Genomic DNA, 24,990 nt, shown 5'->3' with positions numbered 1-24,990 from the left:
GCAAAGTCCACATAGTTGTGACTTCTCCCTCTCCAAGCATCACCTCACTCTGCTCTGGTACCTCTAGTTCCCACTCAGCAGGTTGAATCAGTTTAATTTCTCCACCTCTGGTCTCCGGGTTGTGAATCAGGAAAACCTTCTAAAACTGACTCTGGGAGATGAGGCCAAAGACCACAAATAACTCATCAACTTGGCCTTCAAATTCTGCTCTTCAGAGAGGTCAGTCCCTGCTTCCAGGCTCTTTGTGCATTTGGGTATCCAGCAGAGAAATATAAGGTCTAAAGATCAGGACGTCCCCATAAAGCCACCTGATGGATCTGCGGGAGTGGAGGACACTTCCAGACATCACAGCCCCAGTGCCCTTCTGGAGGAAAGGTTCTGCCACGCCCTCACCAAATCCTTGCTCTCTCTATTTTTTTTTTTTTTTTTGGAAAATAGACTTTCTCTGTGCATTGAACCAAGCAACTGATTTGATCTGCTCTATCATAATGCCTCCCTTAATAACTCCCCACCCAGGGAGCCTGGAACTAGATGATCTTCCAACCCAAACCATTCTGTGTTTCTATAATATTTCTATTTCTTGTTCCTCCAAACAAGAACAAACTGATTTAAGAAAAATGTAACACATTCTTTTTGAAGACTATCATGGTGGCATCTCAAAACCCCTCTACTCTTTTTCCTTTAAAGCATCTTAATGTCTTTCTCAACATCCATTTCCCTGAAGCTTTTACAGTTTCTCTGCCACATGTGTTAAAGAGCAAAGCAAGGCATCTATTGCTGCTATTTACAGATCTCTCATTCTTTCCAAAAGGTAGCAACTGCCTCCAATTCTGTATCAACACCTTGGGAGTGGAATTATTGTTTCTATCTCCACATGGATTTTTAAATAAACCTTTCCCTGCTGTTACAGTCCAAGTGTTGAGGAGCAGAGCCTCTCTCCCATCTCCACCCCAGGCTCTGGACAAAAACACATGTCACAAATGCACGGGAGATGAGCTGTAACAAGGCTACTTACTTCTGGAATATAAAAACTCCTACAATTATGATAAATGAAATGAGATCAGACGTGATCCAGATTAGGTGGTACTCGTCTGGAGGCTGGAAGACAAGAAACAGAAGCAGACCTTTAAACCTTCCGCTTTGCACAATCACAGAGAGACCACACGTGGCTGAAGTTACCACCAAGGAGCAAGAAAAGCACGGAGCTGCAGGGGTGGTGTGTAAATCACAGCGTTTATGACCTTCCCAAGGCCAGGATGTCATCCAAAACGATGTTATCAGGAAAAACTGCCAAGAGGAACAGCGTTAAACCCTCCCTCCTTTCGTGCACTGACATCGCCTCAGAGCTCCGCGGGCTCCGAGTCTCCCATCTCAGCTGTGCCCAACAGCACCTTAAACCCAACCAAACCCTCCTGGGAAACCCCCCGAGACAAATGCTGGGCAACACCTCTCCACTGCATTTCCCCCCTTCCAGGGGTCCCTTCCCAGCCTTACCATGAGCCAGATGGGGAAAGGCACCTTGCGGAGGACGTGGGAGCTGTCGGAGGTGACCGAGGGGACCCCGGCACACCAGAGGATGGAGAACAGCCAGGGCTCGTTCACCGTGTACAGGTTCACACTCAGGTTGGCCATGGCGTAGTCCCTGCCAGGAGACACACACAGGGTGACATGCAAGACCCTCCCCAAACCTCAGAGCCTCGGCTCCCAGAGGAGAGCTCCTGCCATCCCCACAGCTGTGATCGCAGAGTGAGTCGCTTGGAAATGGCTTGGTTTTGTTCACTTTTTTTAAAAGAGTTCTGGGGGGGGGTTAACATTTCATAAGCGACCCGAGGGCGCTGCAGCCCAAAGGTTTGAACTCCAGAGCTTCCTTCCCCCCTTGGCAGCTGTCTGACCCAGCCCACAGACCATCTCAAAAGCTTTCCTGTGACCGACAGACATGGAGTGTATTTGTAACAACCACCTCGTCAGATTGATGTAAAATCAGCCTCTGGCTCAGAGGCCTGTAACAATTCACAGGCAATTTGCTTAATTAAACACTGACAGACCTGTCTCCACCATTAATTCCACGCCTTTGTTTTGGGGACAGTTGCAGAGTCACAGCTTCCAGGTTCCCAGGGGCATTTTCCAAGAAGCTACAGCTGCAAGCTGGGGGTCCAGGAGATGCCAGCAGCAAACCAGGCACTGGCAGTGACTCCCTGGGCCCCAGATTTGCATAAATTTGCTCCTGTTTCCTTATCTGTGAGGAAGAAGCATCACTAATCCCCCTCACCCGGGCAGCACAGATTGATCCCTGCCGTTTAATACTGGCAAAGCACTTGGAGGTGGAAGGCCACGGGACAGGATGTGGACACAGCTCAAAGCTGCTCCGGAGGGATGCTCAAGGGCAGAGGTGGTTGCAGGTGCTGATTTTGGAGGGAGGGGATTGAGAGCACTGTGTTCAACCAGGACTGCAGCAATGTTTGACTTTCAGGGTTCAGGAAGCAACTCAGGGTCTGATTTGGAAAACAGCTCAGGTGGGATTGAGGGGAGGTTGGCATAGGGTACTCTCCATGGCATAGAGCAAATACACAGGGGGAAAACCAGGCAGCAATTATCCCACAGGTAAAGCTGGCAGCCAAGGAAAGACACCATGGAGTTTGTTAAATAAAGCCACGCTCCCAAACAGCCACTGGCTCAGCTCTTCCCTACTTCCAGCTCAAACACACAAGGCAAGGCAGCTCCTTTTGGAGATATTTGCCTTCTGCAAGCTTGTTTAGTTTTCAAGCATTTAAACTTTAAAAAACAGAAAAGCCCTATTAGAAACAAATCTGCCCTCTCTGAGAAAGGGGGCAAAGCTGGAGCCAACACATCATAAGGTGCAAATACAGCAGAGGACCCCACCCTCTGCCAGTCTCATTAAAGAGATGAGCTGATCAGTCTGAAGAGCTGATACAGGACAGGAATGAAATGGGTGAATTCTCTGCAGAGAAAAACGTTTCCAGACTTTGGACTAATCAGAATTCTGTGGGAACAGCTCTGGAGCAGTGGAAGCAAAGGGTGGTTGCTAATGAGGATGGAACAGCACTCCGAGGGGCTAGGCCTGAAAAGCCTCCACTTCCTCCCAGAGCTGAGAGTGTAACAAGAATCAGCCAATTCATACACTTGTATTTCCACGAGGACCAACATATACTGAATTAGCATGCAGAGGTGGCACAGGCAGCTGGGCACCCCCAGGAACAGCCTGGGTGGGTTCTGGGTCACAGGTAGGGAAAATCTTGCACAGCTTGAGCTTTCGAGAGCAAGTCCGTATGGAAAGAAAGCTCTGGGCAGACAGGACAGCCTGGGATGATGGGGATGATGGGGAAAGGATGCACTCAGGGCACGGGGGTGCACGTGGGCAGTGGCCCAGCAGGGCTGTACCTGACATCCTCGCTCGTCACCTTGGTGTAGCGCAGGTTGAGCTTCACGATGCCCTTCTCCCTCAGGCGCTCCATGTCCAGCTTGAGGCCAGAGGTCTGCTGGAACCCCGGGGCCACCTGCCTGACCAGCTGCCTCTCCGTGTCCGGCAGCCACATCACCTGGCAGGGAGCGGGACAGAGAACAGGCCATGGCCAAGGGGTCCCCAGAGCTGGGACATGAGGGACTGCCTCGTCTGTCACACACACTGTCTGGGAAACACAGCCTCCCCCACCTCTGGATGGTTAGATGGGATATTGGGAAGGGATTCTTCACTTTAAGCAGGGGGAGGCCCTGGCACAGGTTGGCCTGGGAAGCTGTGGCTGCCCCATCCCTGGAAGTGTCCCAGGCCAGGTTGGATGGGGCTTGGAGCAACCTGGGCTGGTGGAAGGTGTCCCTGCCCATGGCAGGGGGTGGAACAATGTAATCTTTAAGGCCCCTTCCAACCCAAATCAGTCTGGGATGCTGTGATTGCTGGGAATTATCACATCCCTCCATCTCTTAGCCACACCACCATTAGCACAACCCGAGGTGCTATCAAGCCCCCTCCCTGCTGCCTCAGCCACCACTCTGGCAGCCTTTCAGAGGCCCATCCCAGTCCTCCCCAGCATGACATCCTGGCACAGGAGGGCATTTCCAATCAGCTGCCCAAAGAGAATCCCTCAAGGATCGATGCCCAGATGGAGGCACTCAAGGACTCGGGGAAACCACAAGGCAGGCAGTTTCGGAACCACCACCGACGCCCCAGAACTCACAGCCTGCTGCTGAATTCCCGATGCCAGGATGGTTTCCAGGGTGATGTTGATGTAAGTGCTGTAGTAGGGGTGAGCTGATGGCAGGTCCTGGAAGTTCAGGATGAGTGATGTGTTGTCCTTGATCACCTCCAGCATGTCCTGCAGCTTGCAGACTGATTGGTTGGCAGCTTCCAAGTAGTCAGACCTTGAGAGAGACCCCACTGTCCAGAAAGGATCATTCTGAAATCAAAGCACATCCCAGCATCACTGCCACAAAATCCAGACTCCCCCAGGCTGAATTCCTTACTTTTTCTCTGTGAAGATGACTGTCTCCAAAAGGAAATTCAAGGAAAAGGAACAGCTTATAACACTTTTTTGCCCTCTTTATAATCACCTTCACCCTCCTGGGGGTCTTGAAGTTCTTTCTGGTGTCAACCAGGCATTAAGTAAGGCCCCTTCTTTCAGGTGGGGCAGAAAGACAACATGTCTTTTAGACCAAGTTTAGTAGAGACAAACCAAATGTGGTTTGTGGACACTTTGGCCCACGCCACCAAGGAGATGTGTCATCTACATCTCCAAGAGGACTTAGGCATGAGCTGTCATGCCATGGCTCCGTGGTACACACCTGAAGGAACCACTCCCCAGCATTGAGCTTTTCCAGGTCAGTCCAGTTGAACATGGAGGAGTGCTCGTGGGCCCTCTCCGGGAACACCTCCTCCACGTTCGTGGTTCTCCTGAGTGTCTTGTCATGCATCAGGAACGGGACCCCATCGTGGCTGCAAAGGCAAAGGGGCCCTGTTACACAGCCATGCTCACAGCAGGAGAGAAATGCCCCTTCCCACTCCAGCCCCTCTCGTGGTTTCACATCAAAACCACTGGGAAGGTCTCAACCAGCTCGACATCCCTCCCAGCATCCTCAAGAGCAGCTGAGGTGCACCCGGAGGAAAACGTCTCTTAGATACATGCTGGATGTTGGCAGTCATTCATACATGGCACAACCCTGTCCACCTCCTCACCCATCCCTCCCTCCCACCTCCCCACTATCCCCCAAAAGATTTCCAGACTGTAAAATTAAGGCAGCTTGGACAGGACCACCCACCCTGAATGCTCATGTGAACCAAAGCTTTCTCAGCACCTGCAGCTCCCCAAAACATCCAAGGTTTTCCTGGATGCACAGACAAACACACACACAAACTATCATCAAACTGTTCAGAGCAGATGATGAGTGAGATTTTCAAAGGCTCCCAGACTAGAAGTGAACATTAAGGCTTTCAGCAAGATGCAAGGATTCCAAACTACCAAAAATGCTCTGAAACTGCCTTTTCCAACTGAAAACTGGTTTCAGGAAACAGCCACACCCACATGAGTTGTTAAGTTCATGCATCTTGAAGAAAAAACAGCTCTCAGATGAAACTAAACAGCCAAATGCATGCCCTGGGTTTTTAAAGTCACCTGGATATTACAGAACAAAGGTTCTGGGAAACACAAAAAACGCTTTAAACTTTCCTCCCCCCAGTTTTCTGTGCCCAGGTCAGTGGTGACCCCATGCAGGGCAGGGGTGGTTTCTATCAGGGGCAGAGGGAGAGTTGTCTGCACTCAGAAATCAGGACAAAGCCAGCGTGATAACAATGACATTTTCCAAAGCAATAAGCCCATCTTGACAACAGGAGGCTCAGACGAGGCTTGGAAAAAGGGTGGGATGAAAATACAAATCCCATTTGAATTAGGAGACAACCCAGAGCACTCACCCCCAAGAGCTATAGGGAAAACGAAACCCGGTTTTAGATGATGGAGCAAATGTTGCCTCAGCTTTACCAGTGCCTGCAGAAGTCCCTTATCACAGAGGTCACTGATACCTTTATTTGCTGTTTCCAGCATGTGCTGGGCCAACACTCCCCCCAGCCCACAGCAACTCGCTGACACAGCAACCCCATGCTCAGCACACCACGCTCCTGCAGTCAGGAGGGATTTTAATACATACAGTTAAAAAAAAAAAAAAGATACTAAACAAGTGCAGAGTGAAGAGTGTGGGGTGTTTAAGGGTCACAGGAGCTCGAGTCTAAACATCTCCTCATCAGACACCACTAAGCCTTGACCACAGTGTGGCAACCTACGGGGCAATTAACATTTGCTCCTTCCTTTCCAATGCTTCCCACCACGGAGTCACTCAGCACCACTCAAGGTTAACCACAAGGTATTGGCAGGCACAGGTTTGAAACAATAATTCAGACACAGAACTGGAGCTTTAGAAGAAGAGCTGTGGGAGGAGAGAGAGGAACAGCAGTGATTCCATGCTCCTGCTGTTTGGAGCAAAGTCAGCTTTATAACCAGGGTCACTGCTTTGGGATGTGTGATGGGCGGGGAGCTGGATGGGATGGCTCTGAGTGTATATCCAAGCTGCCCACCCATGGCTGATATGTGCCTACAAGAGCATGGAAACATTCCAGGAGGGATCCCCCTGGCTGGGGGGACCCATCCGGCCACAGGCACAGAGAGCATCTTTCAGAGGCCCAAGGGCAGCGCTGGGTGTGGTGCCACAAAACCCCTCCCAGAAGCACTGCCAGCTGCACTGCCAGCTCACTTTTGCAATGGAATCCTCTTCTCTTACAGACACTTGTGCTCCTAGAGAGGGCTCAGGTAACTGGGCCATCAAGAGCATTGTTCAAGTAAAGGATGCTTGGAGCGCTCCTCTGGGATGGCTGAGGAGAGGCAGAGTGGTGAGTTCTTTGAGAATTCCCAGCTCTCCTCCTCCCAAAAGTCCACCTTTCTCCTTGGCCAGGGTTAATGAAAGTAACTGGTTCAGCCACATGAGCCAAGTGCTCAGCTGTGAGCTGGGCACTCGAGTGCTTGTCCCTTCCCAGCAGTTACTGAACTAATTTGGGAAAGAACAAGACTTGTATAACATACATCCCAATTCAGACTTCATCCTTCCACAGTGACCTTCCACTCCCTGGTGGGAAGAAAGTCCTTTGTTTTTTTAATCATTTTCTCTCAAAAAAATTATGCAAAGGAAAAAGAAAGGAATTAACAATTAAAGTTCCCTCTACCAGGCAAAACCATCTTGCCATCAACACAAACCTCCAAAGCAAATCAGGGAAAAAAATAAATAATCTGCTTTGAGTCCTTCTTGTATTTATAACTGGAACTGAGACAAAGTGAGGGATCACCAAGAGCCAGGTTAGAAAGGAGGTGCTGTATTTCACTGGAATAAAACAAGGATAAACTCCAGCCTTCCTGCAAACAGAGATTAGTTTTGTGACAAAGGGATCCAGGTTCCCCCATCTGGACAACTTCACCATTCACCACCATCTGAGGGAAACAATTAGGAGCATCTGTGCAATACAAATGGAGACACGTGGGAGTTATTGGATGTGGGAGACACACAGGAGTTATTGGATGTGCTCAGCATAGCCCTTTCCAATGGGAAAAAGCAGAAACCACCAGACACAACAGATAAGAAAGAACCACCAGGGTCTCAGGCAGTCTCAGACTAACCAGCTCCCTGACTTACCTCAGTACAACATCAGCTTGGACTCCATATACCTTCTGTTCCACGGCCTTCTGGAAGGACATCAGAGTGTTTTCTGGTGCCAACTATGGGGGGAAAACATTCCAAAAGCAATGAGAGGTCAGTAGTACATGGAAAGTTTACACAGCAGTGTCAGCAAGGATGCTGGGAGGAAGGTTTGGAGATACTGGGGAGCCAAAACAACCTTGTTTTGCAGGTTACACCTTACACTTTCATTCTCCTACTTTTCTATGCAAACAGTGTTTCAAATGCCATTATAGAAAGAAATGCATATTTATAGACCACGAAGCAGGGTGTTATCCACACCAGGAAGAACAACAAGGCCACACATTGTGTACCAGCCATTTTATTTCTGCATCTAGTCATTCAATAAAGTCATCTATTAGACTAAACATCAGATGGTTTCTCTAATAATACATCTCGGAGTGAGTTTCAACAATAATTAAAAAGCAGCCTTAAGCCTAGAAAATTGGTCCCTATGGACAGGACTAAGTTTCCATCAAGCTTTCACAACCCATGGTTTTCAAGGATCACCCAGGGGTCGGAAAGAGGAATAATTAGGAGCAAAGGCCTAATTGCACCACGTGAGCAAGATGCACACAAAAATAAATACAGATAAAAACCCACTCAAGCATCTAAGGTGTCATTTGTTTCCTTACAAAGCTGATCACTTTACAGGCTCGGGGGGTAAAACAATCAGACCAAATGTCAGCAACCACCTTCTCACAGCCCAGCTATCTCACTGAATTCCTCTGGCTCCAGCCGCGCATCAGGACCAGTTCACCGGGATGTTTGCTCAACAGAGGCAGCACAGAGGCACGTTATCTTCCTAAAAAAAGCTCCCAATCAACGCCAGACTTGTTTAGGCGAAGACAGAGGCAACCTGCCCCCCTCGCCCCGGTCTCGCTGGGTCACCCAAGGTCGAGCTGAGGGAGGTTTTTGCCATGTGCCCGATGCCCAGCAGAGAGCAGCAGCCACAAGGACCCGGAGATCCCAACCGGACTCGCTCCTGTCTCCTTGGGTTGCTTTCAGCGTCTCGGGTTTCCCTTCCCGAGTGGCTCCGGTTTCCGCAGGATAACCCTGCAAGGTGATCCTCTCTCTCTCCAGCACAATGCCCAGTACTGGCTTTTCGGGAAGGAAAGGCAGTGAGGAGCCCTCGAAGGAGATAGGGCTGAGCTAGAGAGAGCCAGCTGGGCAGGGAGGGCTGCTGGGCACCTGCAACACAACATGATGTGACCCCGTGTCAAGCATGAGCTGCACCCACAGCCCCACAGACACCTCTCCCGTGGAGCCAGGCTGGGGGAGCTGGGGGGTGTCCAGCTCTGGGGTGATCCCAGAGAACCTTCCAGTGCCTGAAGGAGCCCCCCCAGGAGACCTCACTGCAGCCCTTCCACTGCAAGGAGCTGAACGAGCCGCTCACCCCAAGGGTGTAACCCTGCAAAGATCAACCAGAAAGCCAGGAAGGCAACTTTAACCTTGGCTCCTAAAATCTGACTATTCCCAGGGGTTGTCCTGGCCCCACGCTTGAGGAGTTTATACCCCCTGCAATGGGAGGGTTTTTTGTGAGAAGAAAGAACCTGAGATACAGGTATTTCCATCATCCCAGCCTGCCTCTGTTCCTCCAACAAAGAGGGAGCTGAATCCCCAAGTTCAGCATATTTAAGGCAGAAATGCATCCAGGTGGGGCAGTTGCTGTTACAGGAGTTAAACTACTAAAATTAGTGTGATTTAAAAAAAAAAAAAAAGTTTCACAGGAAAACTGCAGTAACTAAATAAATGCACAATATTTCTGCTTTCCAGGGTTCTGTAGGGGCTTCCTCCTTGAAACAATATTCATATTCAATATATATTCAGGCACGCTATGCCTACGTCCTAAATCCAGGTTTGCAGCAATGGACTCAACCAATTTCTTAAAGAAACTTGGGACACAAAGCAAGAATTGCAGCCCAAAACCCCTCTCCTATACAATCCTCCATCACTGGAAGCCAGACGGGGTTTGGAGGAGCTGCTCCTCCTCTCTGTGCTTGGTTTGAAAGGCTCACCCCTTAAAATCAGGCTGCTGTTCTTTCCTCCCTGCTGCAGAGACACAGCAAGTCATTTCTACAAAATTACCTGTGAATGAACTCACTTGGACTATTTTTGTGCTCCAAAATCCATTGCAAATGCATTCAAACAGAGTCAAGAGCTCTGGACCCTCCTTAATGAAGATTATGAAACCGTGTTAGTTAGAGCAGCATAACCTTGCTCTGGACATCACCACGTTGTATTTTTCCACTAATTAGCCAGGGCTTTTAGAAAAAAAAAAAAAAATCATGACATCATTTGTACGTTGGGGAGGTTAGGGAATGAGCTTGGACAGAATATTTTATTCCAAACTAACAGCAGCACCTCTGGCTGGTCTAGTGAAGGTGCCCCTGCCCATGTCAGGGGATGGAATGGGTCTTTAAAGTCCCCTCCAACCCAACCCAAACCATCCTGGGATTGTGCACTGAGCTGCACTAAAGGATCTGATTTTTGTTTTATCAACACGTTTTAAGGATATTTTCTTGTTCTTTTGGAAATCTGAGCTTTTTAAAATTATTAGTAGTGGTAGTTGTAGTATTAGGATTATTTTCTCTCTCTTACCTCTCCTTTCCAATATTAATCTGGAACTGGACAAAAAAACACAAGGCATAGTTAGGCAACACCTAAAAAATTGATATTTTTTTTTTTTAATTTTTGTGTAAAATGATGCCCTTTAGAAGTTTCCTGTAATGGGGTGTAGCGTGGGATCTGCCAGTACACTAGATTTCAGCATTAGTGGTCCAGGTTCCCACAGGGCAACAAAAATTCTGTCTAAAACATAAAATAAATAAAATGTAACTTTAATCCCCAGGAATTCATATTTTAGAGAACATCCAAAACTAACTCTGGGGGGTTGGAACTGGAGGGTCTTGAAGGTCCCTTCCAACCCAAGCCATTCTGGGATTTTATGATCCAACTTTTCAGGAAATAGGCTGAAAGCAAAGGGAAAAGCACAAAACAAACAGAGGAAAAAAAAATCCCCAAAACTGCTTTGGACAACAAGATAAACTCATAAGCAGAAGCCATTAGGGATTTAATAACTCCACGCAGGAGACGAGAGCTCATTATTGCCCTGCACACACACAGAAAAAGCTGAGGGCTGATTTAATGAAAGACTCCCTAAGCTGACAGGCATGTATCTCCCTGAGCACGAGCCTTTCTCCAGGCCTGGCAGGAGATGCCAGTTGGGATTGTTTGCTGCCACTGGCTGGGCAGCACACGGGTCCACTGCCCTCATTTTTAATGTCAGCATACGCTGTACAACAAACCAAAGAAAAAAAAAACAACAACAACAACAGCAACAACAAACCAAAGCCACCCCAAATAGATGGTGGCAATGTTTTGGTACCCAAGATAAAAATGAAAGTAAGGCCCTCAAAACCACCAAGGAAACAAAACCCCCCCAAACCATCTAAGAAACCACCAGTTTTTCTTCAGCCTAAAGCCTTCTTAATGTAAAGAAAGGAGCTGGGGGGGCTCAGCCTGAAGAAAAGGAGGCTCAGGGGGGACCTTCTTGCTCTCTGCAACTCCCTGACAGGAGGGGGGAGCCGGCGGGGGCTTTCCCTGCTCCCAGAGAACAACAGGACAAGGGGAAACTGCCTCAAGCTGTTCCAGAGGAGGGTCAGGTTGTTACACCCAACAAATCCTTTTCTTCAGGACAACAAGTGTCTTTCTTCAGCCACCCCATGGATCTCCTTTGCTGCCAGAGCAGCACTCAGGTGTGTCTGTGCCCTTCTGAGAGAAGATGTTGGATGTGTAAATGCAACACGAGGGGCCCGGTCCTGCCAGGCAGGAGAAGCTTCAGGCTGCACCCCAGAGTGTGTCTGTCTGCACAGCAAGGCACATCAGCCTTGCTTCAGGAGACCTGAAGGCAAATATTGCATCACTTTTTAGCAGCACCAGGTCTGGTTCCACCTCAGGTCCCAAATTCCCAGGCTGTGCAGGGTTGTGCTCCCGACATCTTTGATCCCTAGGGGAAGGTTCCCTGCCCGTGGCAGGCACTGGAACTCGGCGGTGGTCGATCACAGAACACGCTGAGTGGGAAGGGACCCACCAGTGTGTTTAGGGTCCCTTCCAACCCAACCCATCCTGTGATTCCATGGCATTGCCCAAGGGAGGCTGGCTGTGTCCTACAGCCCGGTCTCCACACTTCCCTGGGCTGTTCCATGCTCCCCAACTCCACCTACACACGCTTGGGATCTGCAGCAAAAGCATCACGAGCAGCCCTGTGAAACACGACCCCGTTGGCAGCAATGCCTTTGGCAGGGCTTAAACTCATTAATTCCAAAAAACCAAGGCAGGTATGACTTGAGGGCTTGCACTGCAGCTCTTCAAACTCAAGGTGACACCTGACACAGCGAAAAGCTGGGCACAGACAGAAGTGCAGGAGGACATTTTGGCCACTCTGGTCCTCACCTTTCCCATCCCACCTCAGCTCTGCCATTCCAGGGCGCTCACTTCACGTGCAGCAAAGGCAGAGCAGTTGGATGAAGCTGCTGCCAGCTCCTCATGGGACTGTGGCTTGGGAAGGTGGAAACAAGGCTTGTTGGTCCCTGACCTTGATTATCCCGGGATTCAGAGCAAACCACCTGCTGCTCACAGACAACCATCTCTGGGTGCCATGGAATGGGAAGAGGAGGGATGTGCCCTGCTAAACAACACCTGGCACAGCTCCACTGCTGCTCTTCATCAACCCCCAACACACAATCAGCGCTTCCCAGAAGGGTTTAATCCGTACTGCAACAACTGTTTGCTGGCTCCAAGGAAGAACAAGCAGCAAAGGACCAACTTTCAGCTGGGATTCCTCCTCCAGATAAGGTTTATGTAAACCCCTCAAAGACAGAAGGGATTTGTTTGCTGTTCAGCTCCTTTAGGAAAGGCTGCGGAGGGCACATAGGGCTTCAAACCCCACAGGAAGACAATCTCCCCCACGGGGTGTGGGATTTCCTGGCTCACAGAAAGCCTGGGGTTCTCACTTGGCTGCTTCTGGCCTTCGTGGTTGGAACAAACTCAGCAGGACAGGGGAAAGCATTTCTCGTGCCCAGAACTTCCTCCCACCACCCACAGGGGAAATATAGTTAAAGGAGTGATGCAGATGAAGCTGGCATTTCAAGGGGCTGCTTAAGAGAAAGAAAACATGAAAAATAAAGAGAACTAAAATAAAATACTTGTGTCACGACAGGTCTTTATCTCACCCAGCAAACTCCTGGTGCACAGCCCTGAGCTTGGAGAGGAGCTCAAGCACACTCCAGCCTGCAAAATAGCTTCCAACAGCCTATACAGATATTTCTTTCTGCTTTGAATGCCAGAAAAATGTTAGTTGGATGCCTTCAAAAAATTAAATTCACCCCCAAGAGCTGTGACTATACTGAAATCATTTTAGTCAGTCAGCCAGCACAGAGAGCTGGGGATGTGACCACTCCACAGACCTGGGCACAGATGCCCCCCAAACTAGAGATGTGCCACCCTAGGACAGCTCTGGACTAGATGACCCTTCCAACCCAAACTATTCCACAACTCATGGCCCTGCCCAAGCCAACGTGCTCTGTCTTCTGCCTGGACAGGTCCAGAAGCCTTGGAGAAGAAAGGACTGTGTGATTATGATTTCAAGGTCTACCCAGAGGCAAGAGTGTTTCACCAGCTCACCCACTCTCGTGCTCATCTGCAACGCAAGAGCACAGGGCACTCCTGCAGGCTCAGCACAGCTTGTTTTTTTTTGCAGACTGCCACATCCTGGAGGACATTTTGCTGTGAGCTGAGTACAGCCACTGCTGCTGAGGTCCTGCAAAGGACATGGACACTGAGCCTCAAGCTCTAAAATAATAACAATAATAATAATAATATCAGAAACTTGTACTGCTCCAGCTCATGGGCCAAGCCTTGAGAGCAAAATCCAGCAAGAAGAAATATTTAGGTTAGATGTTAGGAAGAGAATATTTTACTGTGAGGGTGGGAGGTCATGGCACAAGGGGGCTGAGGCTGCCCCATCCTTCGTGGTGTTCAAAGCTAGGCTGGACACAGCCTTGAGCAACCTGCTCTAGTGGGAGGTGTCCTTGCCACGGCAGGGGGGTTTGGGACTGGATGATCTCTAAGATCCCCCCCAACCCCTTCATATCCTCTGATTCTATGAAAACCAGCAGCCAAAACAATGCCCAAACCAGCCCCAGCAAGGTGAGGATTGTGTTTGTGAGGCAATTTAAACATCTGGGGACAGTGACCTGATTCCAGGTTCATGTACAGCTTCCCCACCAGAATAATTCCAGTCAGGAGGGTTCTCAGACTCACAGCTGATGTGCATGCTCTCTGCAGTCAGACCCTCCCCACGTGGGGCTACTCACCATGGGTGCTCCCCGGTGCCCTATGATGGCTGGCTTTGGTCCCAGGGCCGCCTTCTCCATGATGCAGGGGGAGGAGATGGTGAGGGGGACGAGGTAAAGTGCAACTACAACTGCGAGGTATGCAGTGAACATCAGCATCTGGGAGGCTGGCGTGGGGAGAGAGGGGAGGCAGCTGGTGAAAATGCCGTCACAGTTATCCAAACCCCAGCAATGCAGCCCCAAACACAGCTGATTTTCCACCCTTTGGGTGGGACAGCACCAAAATTTTGCCCTGCCTGGCAGCAGAAAACAGATGGCCACTTACACAGAGCTCAACACAGGCCATGGCACCACGCTGGTGCATTTAACACCACTCTGTGTGTGTGTACTGGGGGCTCACCACCAATATTTTGGAAAGGCTTTGGGACCCAAGGGATGACCTCCAAAATAAATAAATTTGAAAAAACCTCTTTAAAACAAAATGGGTGCAAGATGGAGAAGGGTCCTCTTCCAGGTAAGTTACCCTTTCACAAGTAAAATGATCCTGAAATAACTTTAGGATCAGGAGATAGGATATGTGAGTTCTTAAAAACAAACAAATGAAAAAGGAATCGAGGAGCAGAAAGAGAGAAGGAAGACACCTCCCTGGCTTCTATAGGAAAAGAGAGGGGGAAGGAAAAAAGAGAGGGGGAAGGAAAAAAGAGAGGGGGAAGGAAAAAAGAGAGGGGGAAGGAAAAAAGAGAGGGGGAAGGAAAAAAGAGAGGGGGAAGGAAAAAAGAGAGGGGGAAGGAAAAAAGAGGGGGAAGGAAAAAAGAGAAACAAGGAATAAAAAGAGAAGCAAAAAGAAAAACAAGAATAAAAAGAGAAACAAAGAGAAACAAGAAAAAAGAGAAAGAGATAAAGAAAAAAGAAAAAGAGGGAGACAAAAAAAGATAAACAAAAAGAGTCAAGAAAAAAAAGAGAAACGAGACAAGAAAAAAAGAGAAACGAGAGAAAAGGAAAAAAGAGAGAAGAGAAACAAGAAAAAAGAAACAATAGAAAGAAAAAAGAAAAGAAACGAGAAAAAGAAATTAAAAAAAAAGAGAAACAAGAAAAAATAAACAAAAGGAAGAAGGTGGCAAAGATTAAAAATGGTGGAAAATAAAAAATAATCAAAAGCCATTTTCAGGGAAGTCAGCAGGAAGAGAAAAAGGAGGAGCCCATGCAGGCTCTGCTCCAGGCAGAACCACAAATCCTCCTCAACTGGCACCCTCATGACATGCTGGGACACAGTTAAGAAGAGCCAGGTACAGCCTCATTGGCACATTTATAAATTAAGGCACAATTCTCTCCTGAAAGGGCTCTCTGGGTAGCAAAATCTTTCCATCTTCAGACATTTCCTCATTCTCAACTCCCACTTCTTGGAAGTCTTTTGCAAGTGCTGCCAAATCCTTCCAGGGCGTGTATTTTACTGCAGATAAATACCAATTAAACCAATATTTTTCTGGAGCTGGCACCAACGTCTGAGAACATCCCTGGCTGCCCTGAAGAAAAACACTTCTGAGGGCACAGAAGGATCAAATTATTTCCCAGGAAAACCTGGAGGAACAGCTTGGCTCAGCATGTCCTTCACCACTCTGCTCCCTGAGACCTCTGACCACGCCTCAACATGGATTTAAAGCAGAACCCTCAACCCCCCAAACAGCCAGGGGAAGTTTAGGTGGGATATTAGGGAAGATTTCTTCCAGAAAAGGGTTGTCCAGCCCTGGCACAGCTGCCCAGGGCAGTGGGGGAGTCCCCATCCCTGGAGGGCTTTAACAGCCCTGTGGATGTGGCACTTGGGGACATGGGTCAGTGTGGCCTTGGCAGTGCTGGGGAATGGTTGGACTTGATCTTTGAGGGCTTTTCCAACCTCAGTGACTTTTTGATTGGGGAACTAGATCCCTACTGAGCCCTTTGGGTGTTGCTGCACCACAACCAACAATTCCACAAAGGCTTTCTGGAAACCCAGGTGAACGAGAGCCGAGGAGAGCAAGGGAGAACAAGAGCAAGGGGGAGACTTCTGAGCTACAGAGAAGAACATTTCACATGGGCTGCCTTTATGTTCCCTAAAGCAGACTGATGGAAATCTGGATGCTTGTACTCATTCCATCATTGAAAACAACCTTTGCAGCTCCAGCCCCGGCGTGCACAAATTGAGCCACGGGATCTGGGTGCATCCACACCCCCCAGTGTGGCTGGGATGGAGACTGAACCCTGGGAAGGAACCAGCACTGCCAGCTGGTTGTCAACAAGAGGACCCAGTGCCCCAACAGCCCCCAAGCAGCCCCTGAGCCCCCAAGGCCACGGGAGGTACTCACTGGCTTTCTCTGTCCGTGCAAACTGCCCCGCCACCAACCAGGACAGTGCTGTGACCGCTGCCAGGGCTCCTATGTGCAGGAAAGGGGCTGTGGCCTGCAGGGCACGACAACATGAGAGAAAAACAGGGTTAAAACAGGATTAAAACCACCCCAGCACCTCAAAAATTCATTGGCCTTCCAGGTTCTGTGGGGCATCAGAGCACTAACTTTCCCAGCTGCATCCTGCACCTGCTTTGGCTGTGGCTTCTTCCAAATCCTGCCACTGCCTTTGGGCATTTGGGTCACTGTGAAGGTAGAGAAGGAAAACTTGAACCCCATTTTGGGGGGAATAGCTCAGGTAATAACACAGACAAGGGGGAGTGGCTTCCCACTGCCAGAGGGCAGGCTTAGATGGGATATTGGGAAGGAATTCTTCCCTGTGAGGGTGGGCAGGCCCTGGCACAGGTTGCCCAGAGAAGCTGTGGCTGCCCCTGCATCCCTGGAAGTGTCCAAGGCCAGGTTGGAGCAACCTGGGCTAGAGGAAGGTGTCTCTGCCCATGGCAGGGTGTGGCACTGGATGAGTTTTCAGGTCTCTTCCAACCCAAACTCTGCTCTGATTCTCTGAACACACCGGACTGTGCATCACCATGACACAAAGCTGGAGATGTCTCAGCTGAGTCACACTTCTGCCCTCCAACTGCTGCCTGAATCTTAAAAAAAAACCCAATAAAATGAAGCACTTCTGAGAAATGTTAGTCACTTGTGTGAATGCCATTTCCACCCTCATTATTTGCATATATTTGCATAATCCCAAATATACAGCACTGACTACCAGTAAAATCTTTTTAGCCTTTCATGGGCAAAATATTTTTGGACTCTTTCTTGAGGAAGATGAAAATAAGGAACAGAGAGCAGGTCTATCAAGAAGTTACCAGTTTATAAGTATTTTCCACTAATATTTCTATAAAACCACGGGATGCCACAAAAGTCCTTCTTCAAACAGCACCAGAGCACAGAAATTTATATTTATATATATATTAAAAATAAAAATACATGTGCAATGTGGAAAAAAGCCACCAAATCCCTGGCATTCAGGTGCACTGGAGCCTTCTCCCACCCAGAGGAGCAGCATGGCAGTCAACTCACCTGCAGTGAAATGAATACCATGTCCCACTCATCGTCCCAGAGCTGTGCTATGGATGACATGGTCACCACCGTGGTTATCAGTGTTGTCACCAGGCCAATCTGCAACAAATCAAGGGAGTGTTTACAGCCTGGAGCCTGTGTTATCATAAAAAAATCCCAGATTGGCAAATGGAGAGAGAGGAAACCTTTGCAGGTAATAAAGGGCCTAAACCAACCAGCGTTAAGGTCCCCAGGGAAAGAAGCTGGGCTTGTGTGCTGTGCCACCACAACCTCCCCTTCTCCACCACAGAACTCTGGGCTAAACAGTCCCAGGAGGGCACATCTCAGGGGTGAGCTCTCATCTTCCTCACACAAAAGTAAGGGAAGATCAGGTGATTTGCTTTGCCAACAAACTGGACTGAAGCCAGCTTAAAAAGAGGTTGGGTTCTGCCAGGAACTTCAGGAGGTGATCCCAGACTCTCCTGGGTCTGCTGCAACAGCATCCAAGTCATTTTGGCAGAGCAGTTATAACAGATATTGCAGCTTGAGAAGGGACTCTGGAGGAGCCAGTGGCTGAATTGAGATGGCAGAGACCCAATCCATTCCCAGTGTGTGGAAGCACTCAGAAGTCTGAGCAAAGCAGTCAAAGTGAAACCATGACCTGCATTTTGAAGGTAAAAAGTTCAGCCCCCTCAGAAAGTGCCACAGGAATGGCTGCAGCTGTAAAGACCCAAAATCTGGGCTGTCTGTCTAAAAATAATTCAGTGTTCCCCGCCCCTGTCTGGTGTCTCAGTCTCTGCTGTTCTGCACATCTGCAGGATTCAGAGGATGCTGCTGCTGCTCTGTGGATCAGTCTCATGCACTGTCAGGCCTGACATCTGTCTGGAGATTTGGGCAGAAAAGGCCCCAGCAATGGACTGGTCATCCTGGATGCACAGGACACCTCTACACCCATTTCATGTTTCCTTAATCCCTCAGACAAGCAAATAAACCCCCCCAATGCTTACAGAAATCACTCCTGTATTTAGACAGGATTGTTCTTTCTACCTTAGCCTCAGTTCCCAGTTGCTGCTCCTCACCCAAGAGGTGTCTCCAGGGAACAGGAACAAACCACATGGGGCACCACAAGGGGCCAAGAGATCCAGCTGCCCCAGGGTGAAGGGGATCCATGAGCCAAGAGGCTTCACTCAAACAGCCTAGGGCAGAGAGGTGTCAGGACACCTCTCCTCCTCCCATCACCTCCCATTTACTGCTTCTTACCCTCCCCCATCCATCTTCAACTTGGCTTACAGCGCTCAGCTCTCTTCAAGAAATTGCAGGAGAAAACTGGAAGGAGCTGTGTGGTTCACACACACCAGCCTTTCCCATCCCTCCAATCTATATTTGAAGATAATTCAGCAGAGTTGCAGAGAAAATATTAACTTGTTCCAGTCTTGTATCTCAACCTCCTCAGAAAGCTGAGGGAGGTGTGGGGAAGGGAAGGGATGGAGCAACACATCGGAGCTGTGATGAAAGATGGGCTTCTTTGGAAGAAAGGCTGGGGTCCTGCAGAGTAGAACTACCTGATCTCCACCAACACATTCCTCTTCTGGACTTACTCATCTAAACCCACCAGCCACCTGGAGCATGTCTGAAAAATGCCATTTCCCCTGATGAAGAAACATATGTTTGACTCCAGAATCAACAGTTTATTTTGCAGCAGCAGCCAGACAGTCCCTGCCCCCTCCCTGATTGCATCCCCTTCTCCAGAGGAAGCAGAATTTCTATAATTCCTCAGAAAAAAAAGGGAGGGCTGGCAGAGCTTTGCTCTCCCTGTGCCGGGAGGTCTCTGATCCTGCAGGACCTTGTCAGGAGCAGAACAAGCAGTTTCAGGAGGAGCTGTGTTATCAGCAGATTTGGGACAGGGCCCTTCATTACCAGTTAGCAGGCTGCCAGCTACAGTTAAATGCTGCCAACCCGTTTCCTTTGGCACTGCCTGTCCCTCCATCCCCTTCTGTGCTCCACACCCCAGACCTGCATCTTCCCTGGCATTTCCCAGCACTGTTTCAAACTGCTTTACACACAGATCAGGATCAACTCAGGTCCCACAAAGCCCAACCTGCACGTTGCACACCCCCCAGTTTCAACACCTACACCTTCTCCCAAGGTTTTTTCCAGTCAGTTCCTCCCAGCACATCCCGAACAGCTTCACATCTGCTCAGCCCCTCCTTCAGGGCTGGGCTCAGCACAGAAAGGAGCCCCAGGGAGGTTCAGGGAGTACCAGGCTGGGCTGAGACTGAGGTCAGGTTGTTTCTCCCTCTCCACAAGATGGTCCCTCTGCCAGCAGGGCCCCCCCCAAAGCGTTTCAGCACATTCTTTGTGCCCAGGGCCTCTCCTGAGCAGTTTGCTCAGTCCTCTGACAGGAGGACACACTCACCACAGACATTTTATGCGTCCCCAGCCCCCGTGCCAGGTGAGTGTCACACACCCCACCTGCTCCTCAGAGACCCTGCTCCCCCTGGAGCTGGGAAGAGCCACTCACCTTGTGCAGCCAGTGCAGGTTCATCTGCTGTCCCACAGCTATGTGACACAGGGCGAGGATCTGGGAGGGAGAAACCAAGAGCCAGGCATGAGGCACATCACAACCTCTGAGGACTGGAACGTGCAGGAACACATCACCATCCATCCAGGAACACATCACCATCCATCCAGGAACACATCACCATCCATCCAGGAGAACAACCAAAAAAGCCAGGGTAGCCAGCTGGGCTGGAGTGGTGATGGGTCCAGCAGATACCACCCAGCTCAGCTGTACAAACACATCCTCTCCAAAGCCAAAGATGTGGAAGAAGAGACTTTTGACCTCCAAGGTGCGGGGAGTTGGGAGTCTGGTCCATGGACACCACCTTGAAGGCCCCAACACCTTGGGACGAGGGGAACAACTTGGACTTGTGCCTGGCAGATACACCAAAGTGGAAACTGGGCCATATACTAAGGGAAAAAAAGAGCTGTATTCCTCCTCAGGCCAACTGCACCAGGGCTATCAAGGTATCTGTCTTGCTTTTGATCATCTGAGGTCAAAGCCCATGAATTTTTCACTTTCCACTTATTTTAGGCAACTTAAGTCTGAGAAAAAGAGACTGAGAGAGAAATCACTTCTGAAAGTCATAGGTGGACTCAGAAGTTCGTGCCCTTTTCAAAGCAAACACACAAACCTCTAAGAATTTGCCTTTTTTCACTCACCAGTAACACTGTGATGTAGGTGAAGCCAGCAGCAGTTGTGACAAGGATTGGAATGGACCAGTCACTCCAATATCCCATTCGGTTGTATAAAAACCTGGAAGAGAAAGTGCAGATGAAGAAGGGATTCAGCACCAGAACAGCTTCACCAGGATTAGATAAGGCTCTAAAATTAAACAGGGTTTTCCATTCTCTCTCTCCAGGTGAGAGAGAGGCAGCAAAAAGCACAAGTCACTCCAAAACAAAACCCAGTGTCTGTGCTTTGATTCCTCACAGGAAATTAACTCTGCAAAGAGGAACTGGACAGCAACCACTTTGCTTTGGAGGGAAAAAAAAATCATCCAAGACCAGAGCTTGAGTTTTCTAAAAAATGTTCCCTACAAACATCCTGCCTCTCCTCAGCACTTTCATGAAGCCAATGGGTAGCAAAAGCTTTCCGAACAGGGGCACCAGGCAGGGCAGACCATTATTCACAGCCCCTTGTGCTTTGGGGTCTCAGATGTCAAATCTGCATTGAAATAGCAATGTAATTCCCAGTAAAACCATCCTGGAGTTGGATTAGAGAGTCATTAAAGTGTATTTACAGCAAATTCACAGCAAGACACAAGACAGACCTGGTGAAACCCCTCCCCTGGGCAGAAATGAAGGGCACCCAGCCCCACCACACAAGGAGAGAGGCAGACACATCCCAGAACCTGACTGCAACTTCAAACCTGACCTGCCTTAAAACTTTTTCCAGTGAATTATTAGGGAAAAAAAAAAAACAAACCTGCCCCAAATTGATCTGGATTAGGGTTCAGGTTATCTCCATGCAAAGCCTTTGGTACAACAAGATGCTTGTGGGGTCAGAGACTCAACCTCCTCCCACCACTCAAACCCAGCACCGTCCACCAGGCAGGAACTCTGATCCAGCAACTGCCCCAGCTGGACAACACCCATCTGTGTGATTTTGGGGGCTGTCCTGTACAGGGCTCCACGGTCCTCGTGGGTCCCTCCCAACTCTGTGATTCTAATTCTGGCCAGGAGCTCCCTCGCAGAGTCTGGAAAGCAAGTCCTGAGGCTCAACAACCATGGCCCGTGTCCAGGTTCTGCCCAGGGAATCAAAGAGCCACAAAAGCAGGGATCTGTAGGGATGCAGACATGCTGTTAGCAAAACAGAGGGAAGAAAGCAAAGAGGGCTCCTCTGAAGCCTTTGCTCAGGCCACCACCAAAGGCTCCTTAGCTCAGCTTCAGTCCATGTAAGTTTTTGCTCTGATGTCCCTTCAAGTGGCCCTCTGATAGCACCAGGTCTTCACTTGATGTGCAAATGACTGGTTTAAAATGCTGTTTCCATGGCAGCTATGAACCAGATGAGCCTTCTCCAGAACTAAGGAAGTAAAAAAAAAAAAAAAAAAAATACCCTACCCAGACCTGGTTTTGCAGTTCTGCTCCAGAGGGAACACAGCCAGGTTCCCAAACTGCAGCATCTCCCCAGCCCTCCTGAGCCAGAGTTAAGCTTTCTGTGCCAGTACAGACCTTACACACTGGAGAGCTGAGGTTTAATGCAATTCAGTGGAGACACCAAAAGGGGAAATGCCTGAAGCAATAAATTAAAAACCAATAATTCCAACGTGCTTTCACTAACAAGGACCTGATGATATTCAGCCTGAAGGAAACAAAAAAGGGTTAAAAGCCTGAAGCAGTACATGCCGGCCTCCGGCTTTGTTAAATTCCAACTGCCTGTTGCATCCAGGGAAGAAGACCTGCACATCTCTTCCCAGTCCTGCAGGAATACTTGGGAACCCAAACTTGGCAGCACTGCAGCTGCAATGCCCATTCACAGCATTCCCGGGGCTTTCCTGCCTTTCTGCACGACTTTTTTTAGCCCTTCCACAGCTTGGAACTGAAACAGGTTTGGCTTTTCACTGGGGTGGACTGGGAGCGCTCCCATCCTTCACTGAAGAACAGAGGAGTTCCAAAATACCACTTTAAACATGACATTTTTTTATCATGCTCCTGGTGTAAATAATCAAGAGCAATGGTGATGGTTTCATCTCTCACAGTGTGGGTGGGAGCAGAGAGAAAAAAACCCATCCTGGGTGGAGACACCTCACATCCCTGCATCACTAAACACTCCCTCACAGCCCCAGCATCTGAAGCACATGGTTTATTTAAGGGATCTAAGGGCCCACAGTGCTTTAAAATACAGCTTATGTTTGACAAGCAGATGATGTCAACGCAGTTTGGTCAGAATATATTTTAAGATGCTGCCCAGATAGTAAAAGGGAGAGTAACTTCCAGCACTGGAGGGAGCTGGCAATGCCCTGGGAAGCTCCTTTGCAGCTCCTTACAGCTTTGCAACATTTTGCAACCCCACCCCATGCTTCGGGCTGAACTTTTGCCATTTGTATTTTGTGGGAAGTTGCAGTCAAATTTCTCAGCCACTTCCAAAAAGAGCCAACCGTAGGAATAAACAAAACAAAGCCACCAAACAAACAAACCAACCAAAAAAAACCCCCACAGAACAAACAAAGCAAGCAAACAATAAGCCCACACACCTAAGCAAACAAACAAAAAAACCCAAACCAACCCAAAAGCTTCCCACCTTGCTTTCCCTTTATCATCACCAGCAAGCCCGCCTGAAGGATCCAAGTGCACCCAGCAGCTCTGAGAGGCACATGAAGGCACTCGGATCTCTTAAGGAAAACTCCACTCACCAGTTGATTTCATTGTAGTCATTGTGAACTTCCCACCAGAAGTAAAACCAGACCAGGGTGAGGAAGAAGGATGAGGTGAGGATGAGGAACCAGAGGCGCTCCCACTGCGGATGGAAAGAGAAGTCAGCATTAATACCATCCCATTTCAGTGCCCCATCCTATCCCACAGCCCATCCAGAAGCTGTTGAGATTGGATGGAGTGAACACACATTTCCAGTGGCAAATTTCAGGCCTTTGTTCCCTTTTGGGGAGGTGGGAGATACAACCCTGTGGCCAGCCCTGAGCAGAGGGGTCATTTCCGTAGGTTTATGTAGGGCTGGAAGGGCATTTCTCCAGCTGTCAGGGCATGAGGAACGAGGCAGCCTTTCTGCCCACAGAGCTGGTTTTTTGTTTGGTGAGGGGTTCTTTTGTTGTTGGCTGTTCAGGTGGAGTTTTTTGAGGCAATTGTTTAATTAACTTTCCCATTCACATGAGGGATGCAGCATGCAATCTTCCTCTCCCAGGGGTTCAGTCTAAATGACCCAGTGAGGATCACACAGCTGGTTGGGGAGTTCCTACTCCTTACTCCTTCTCCCAGGACACTCAGATTCTTCCTGCAGGGCCAAACCACCCATCCACATTTATCCCCCTCCACCACCACCTGTGTTTTCAAACAATACAGGAGGACAGAGACCACACCAGCAGCAGATGAAGAAGATTTGCACCAACATTCAGTTTGGATGAGTCTTTCAAACTGTGCTCATCATGCACAAAATAACCCCCTAAAATGCTCCAGTGCTGTGGGTAAAACCCTAAACCACAAGGACATCCATGAAGAGAACAGTGTTACGAGACAACTGGCCCTAACCAGAACCATCTCCATGTGCTGGGAACCTCCAGGGCACATGGACCCCATAAGCCCCATATGTTTGGTTTTCCTCTGAGGTGTTGAACAGTCCCCATGAGTTTTTATTTCAACTGAAACCTTTCAAACACTGAAATAAACCCTTCATGGAAAACATTCAAATGGATCCTGTCTTCCCAGAACAAGCAAGAAAGGCTGAAAGCTGAAAATGTCCATGGGCAACTCTACCACTCTAATTCCCTTCTGGGACCCTGGGCACAACACCGTGATCTCTTCTGGAAATGCCCTTTTCTCTGGTGAACTGTCTTATGGCTTTTGAATTATGCAAGGCAACATAACCAGTGTCAACACTGGTTTGGTGAAATAAGAAAAACCTGCTACTTTTTGCCTTCCCTTTCCATCCTAAAGGCTGAAGTTATTTACTTAACTGTGTGTTGACTATTTTTCATCTTGCATCACCCTGGATACCAACCTTGTGATGCAGCTCCTCCTTGTATTCTCCACCACATCAAAAGAGCCAAAAGAAAAGGAAAGCAAGAAAATAAAATGGCTTGGAATTATTTAATTTGTGCCATGCCAAAAATGATGTTTTCTGCTAGAAATTCCCAATTCTTGGCTGGGGTTATGGGGTTATTTTTTTTTTTTTTTAAACTCAGCTCAAGTTTGTTAACCAGCTTCAGGGCATCTTTTTGCAAGGCAAGGGAGGTTTG

The 24,990-nt window shown here is 48.8% G+C and overlaps 1 protein-coding gene across 3 annotated transcripts in view; it reads right to left on the bottom strand.

Annotated features, from left to right (window-relative positions):
- Positions 1–24,990, bottom strand: part of GDPD5 (glycerophosphodiester phosphodiesterase domain containing 5) — a 117,073-nt gene that overhangs the window by 7,082 nt on the left and 85,001 nt on the right. For all 3 annotated transcript variants that reach the window (XM_027905847.1, XM_027905849.1, XM_027905848.1), the window contains exons 3-14: positions 23,437–23,540; positions 20,744–20,837; positions 20,043–20,102; positions 17,543–17,641; positions 16,418–16,511; positions 14,100–14,245; positions 7,681–7,763; positions 4,795–4,945; positions 4,191–4,409; positions 3,400–3,557; positions 1,495–1,642; positions 1,016–1,098 (exon numbers count right to left, since the gene is read on the bottom strand). In XM_027905847.1, coding sequence (XP_027761648.1) covers positions 1,016–1,098; positions 1,495–1,642; positions 3,400–3,557; positions 4,191–4,409; positions 4,795–4,945; positions 7,681–7,763; positions 14,100–14,245; positions 16,418–16,511; positions 17,543–17,641; positions 20,043–20,102; positions 20,744–20,837; positions 23,437–23,540 — 1,439 coding nt within the window. The remainder of the gene's footprint in view (positions 1–1,015; positions 1,099–1,494; positions 1,643–3,399; positions 3,558–4,190; positions 4,410–4,794; positions 4,946–7,680; positions 7,764–14,099; positions 14,246–16,417; positions 16,512–17,542; positions 17,642–20,042; positions 20,103–20,743; positions 20,838–23,436; positions 23,541–24,990) is intronic.

Source organism: Empidonax traillii, unplaced genomic scaffold (assembly GCF_003031625.1).
Source record: "Empidonax traillii isolate 1590-97213 ecotype Southwest subspecies unplaced genomic scaffold, ASM303162v1 scaffold1214:size307055, whole genome shotgun sequence".
In the NCBI taxonomy this organism is placed as follows: Eukaryota; Metazoa; Chordata; class Aves; order Passeriformes; family Tyrannidae; genus Empidonax; species Empidonax traillii.
Note: the sequence above shows the minus strand (reverse complement) of the source record. Positions and strands in the feature narration are given on the sequence as shown.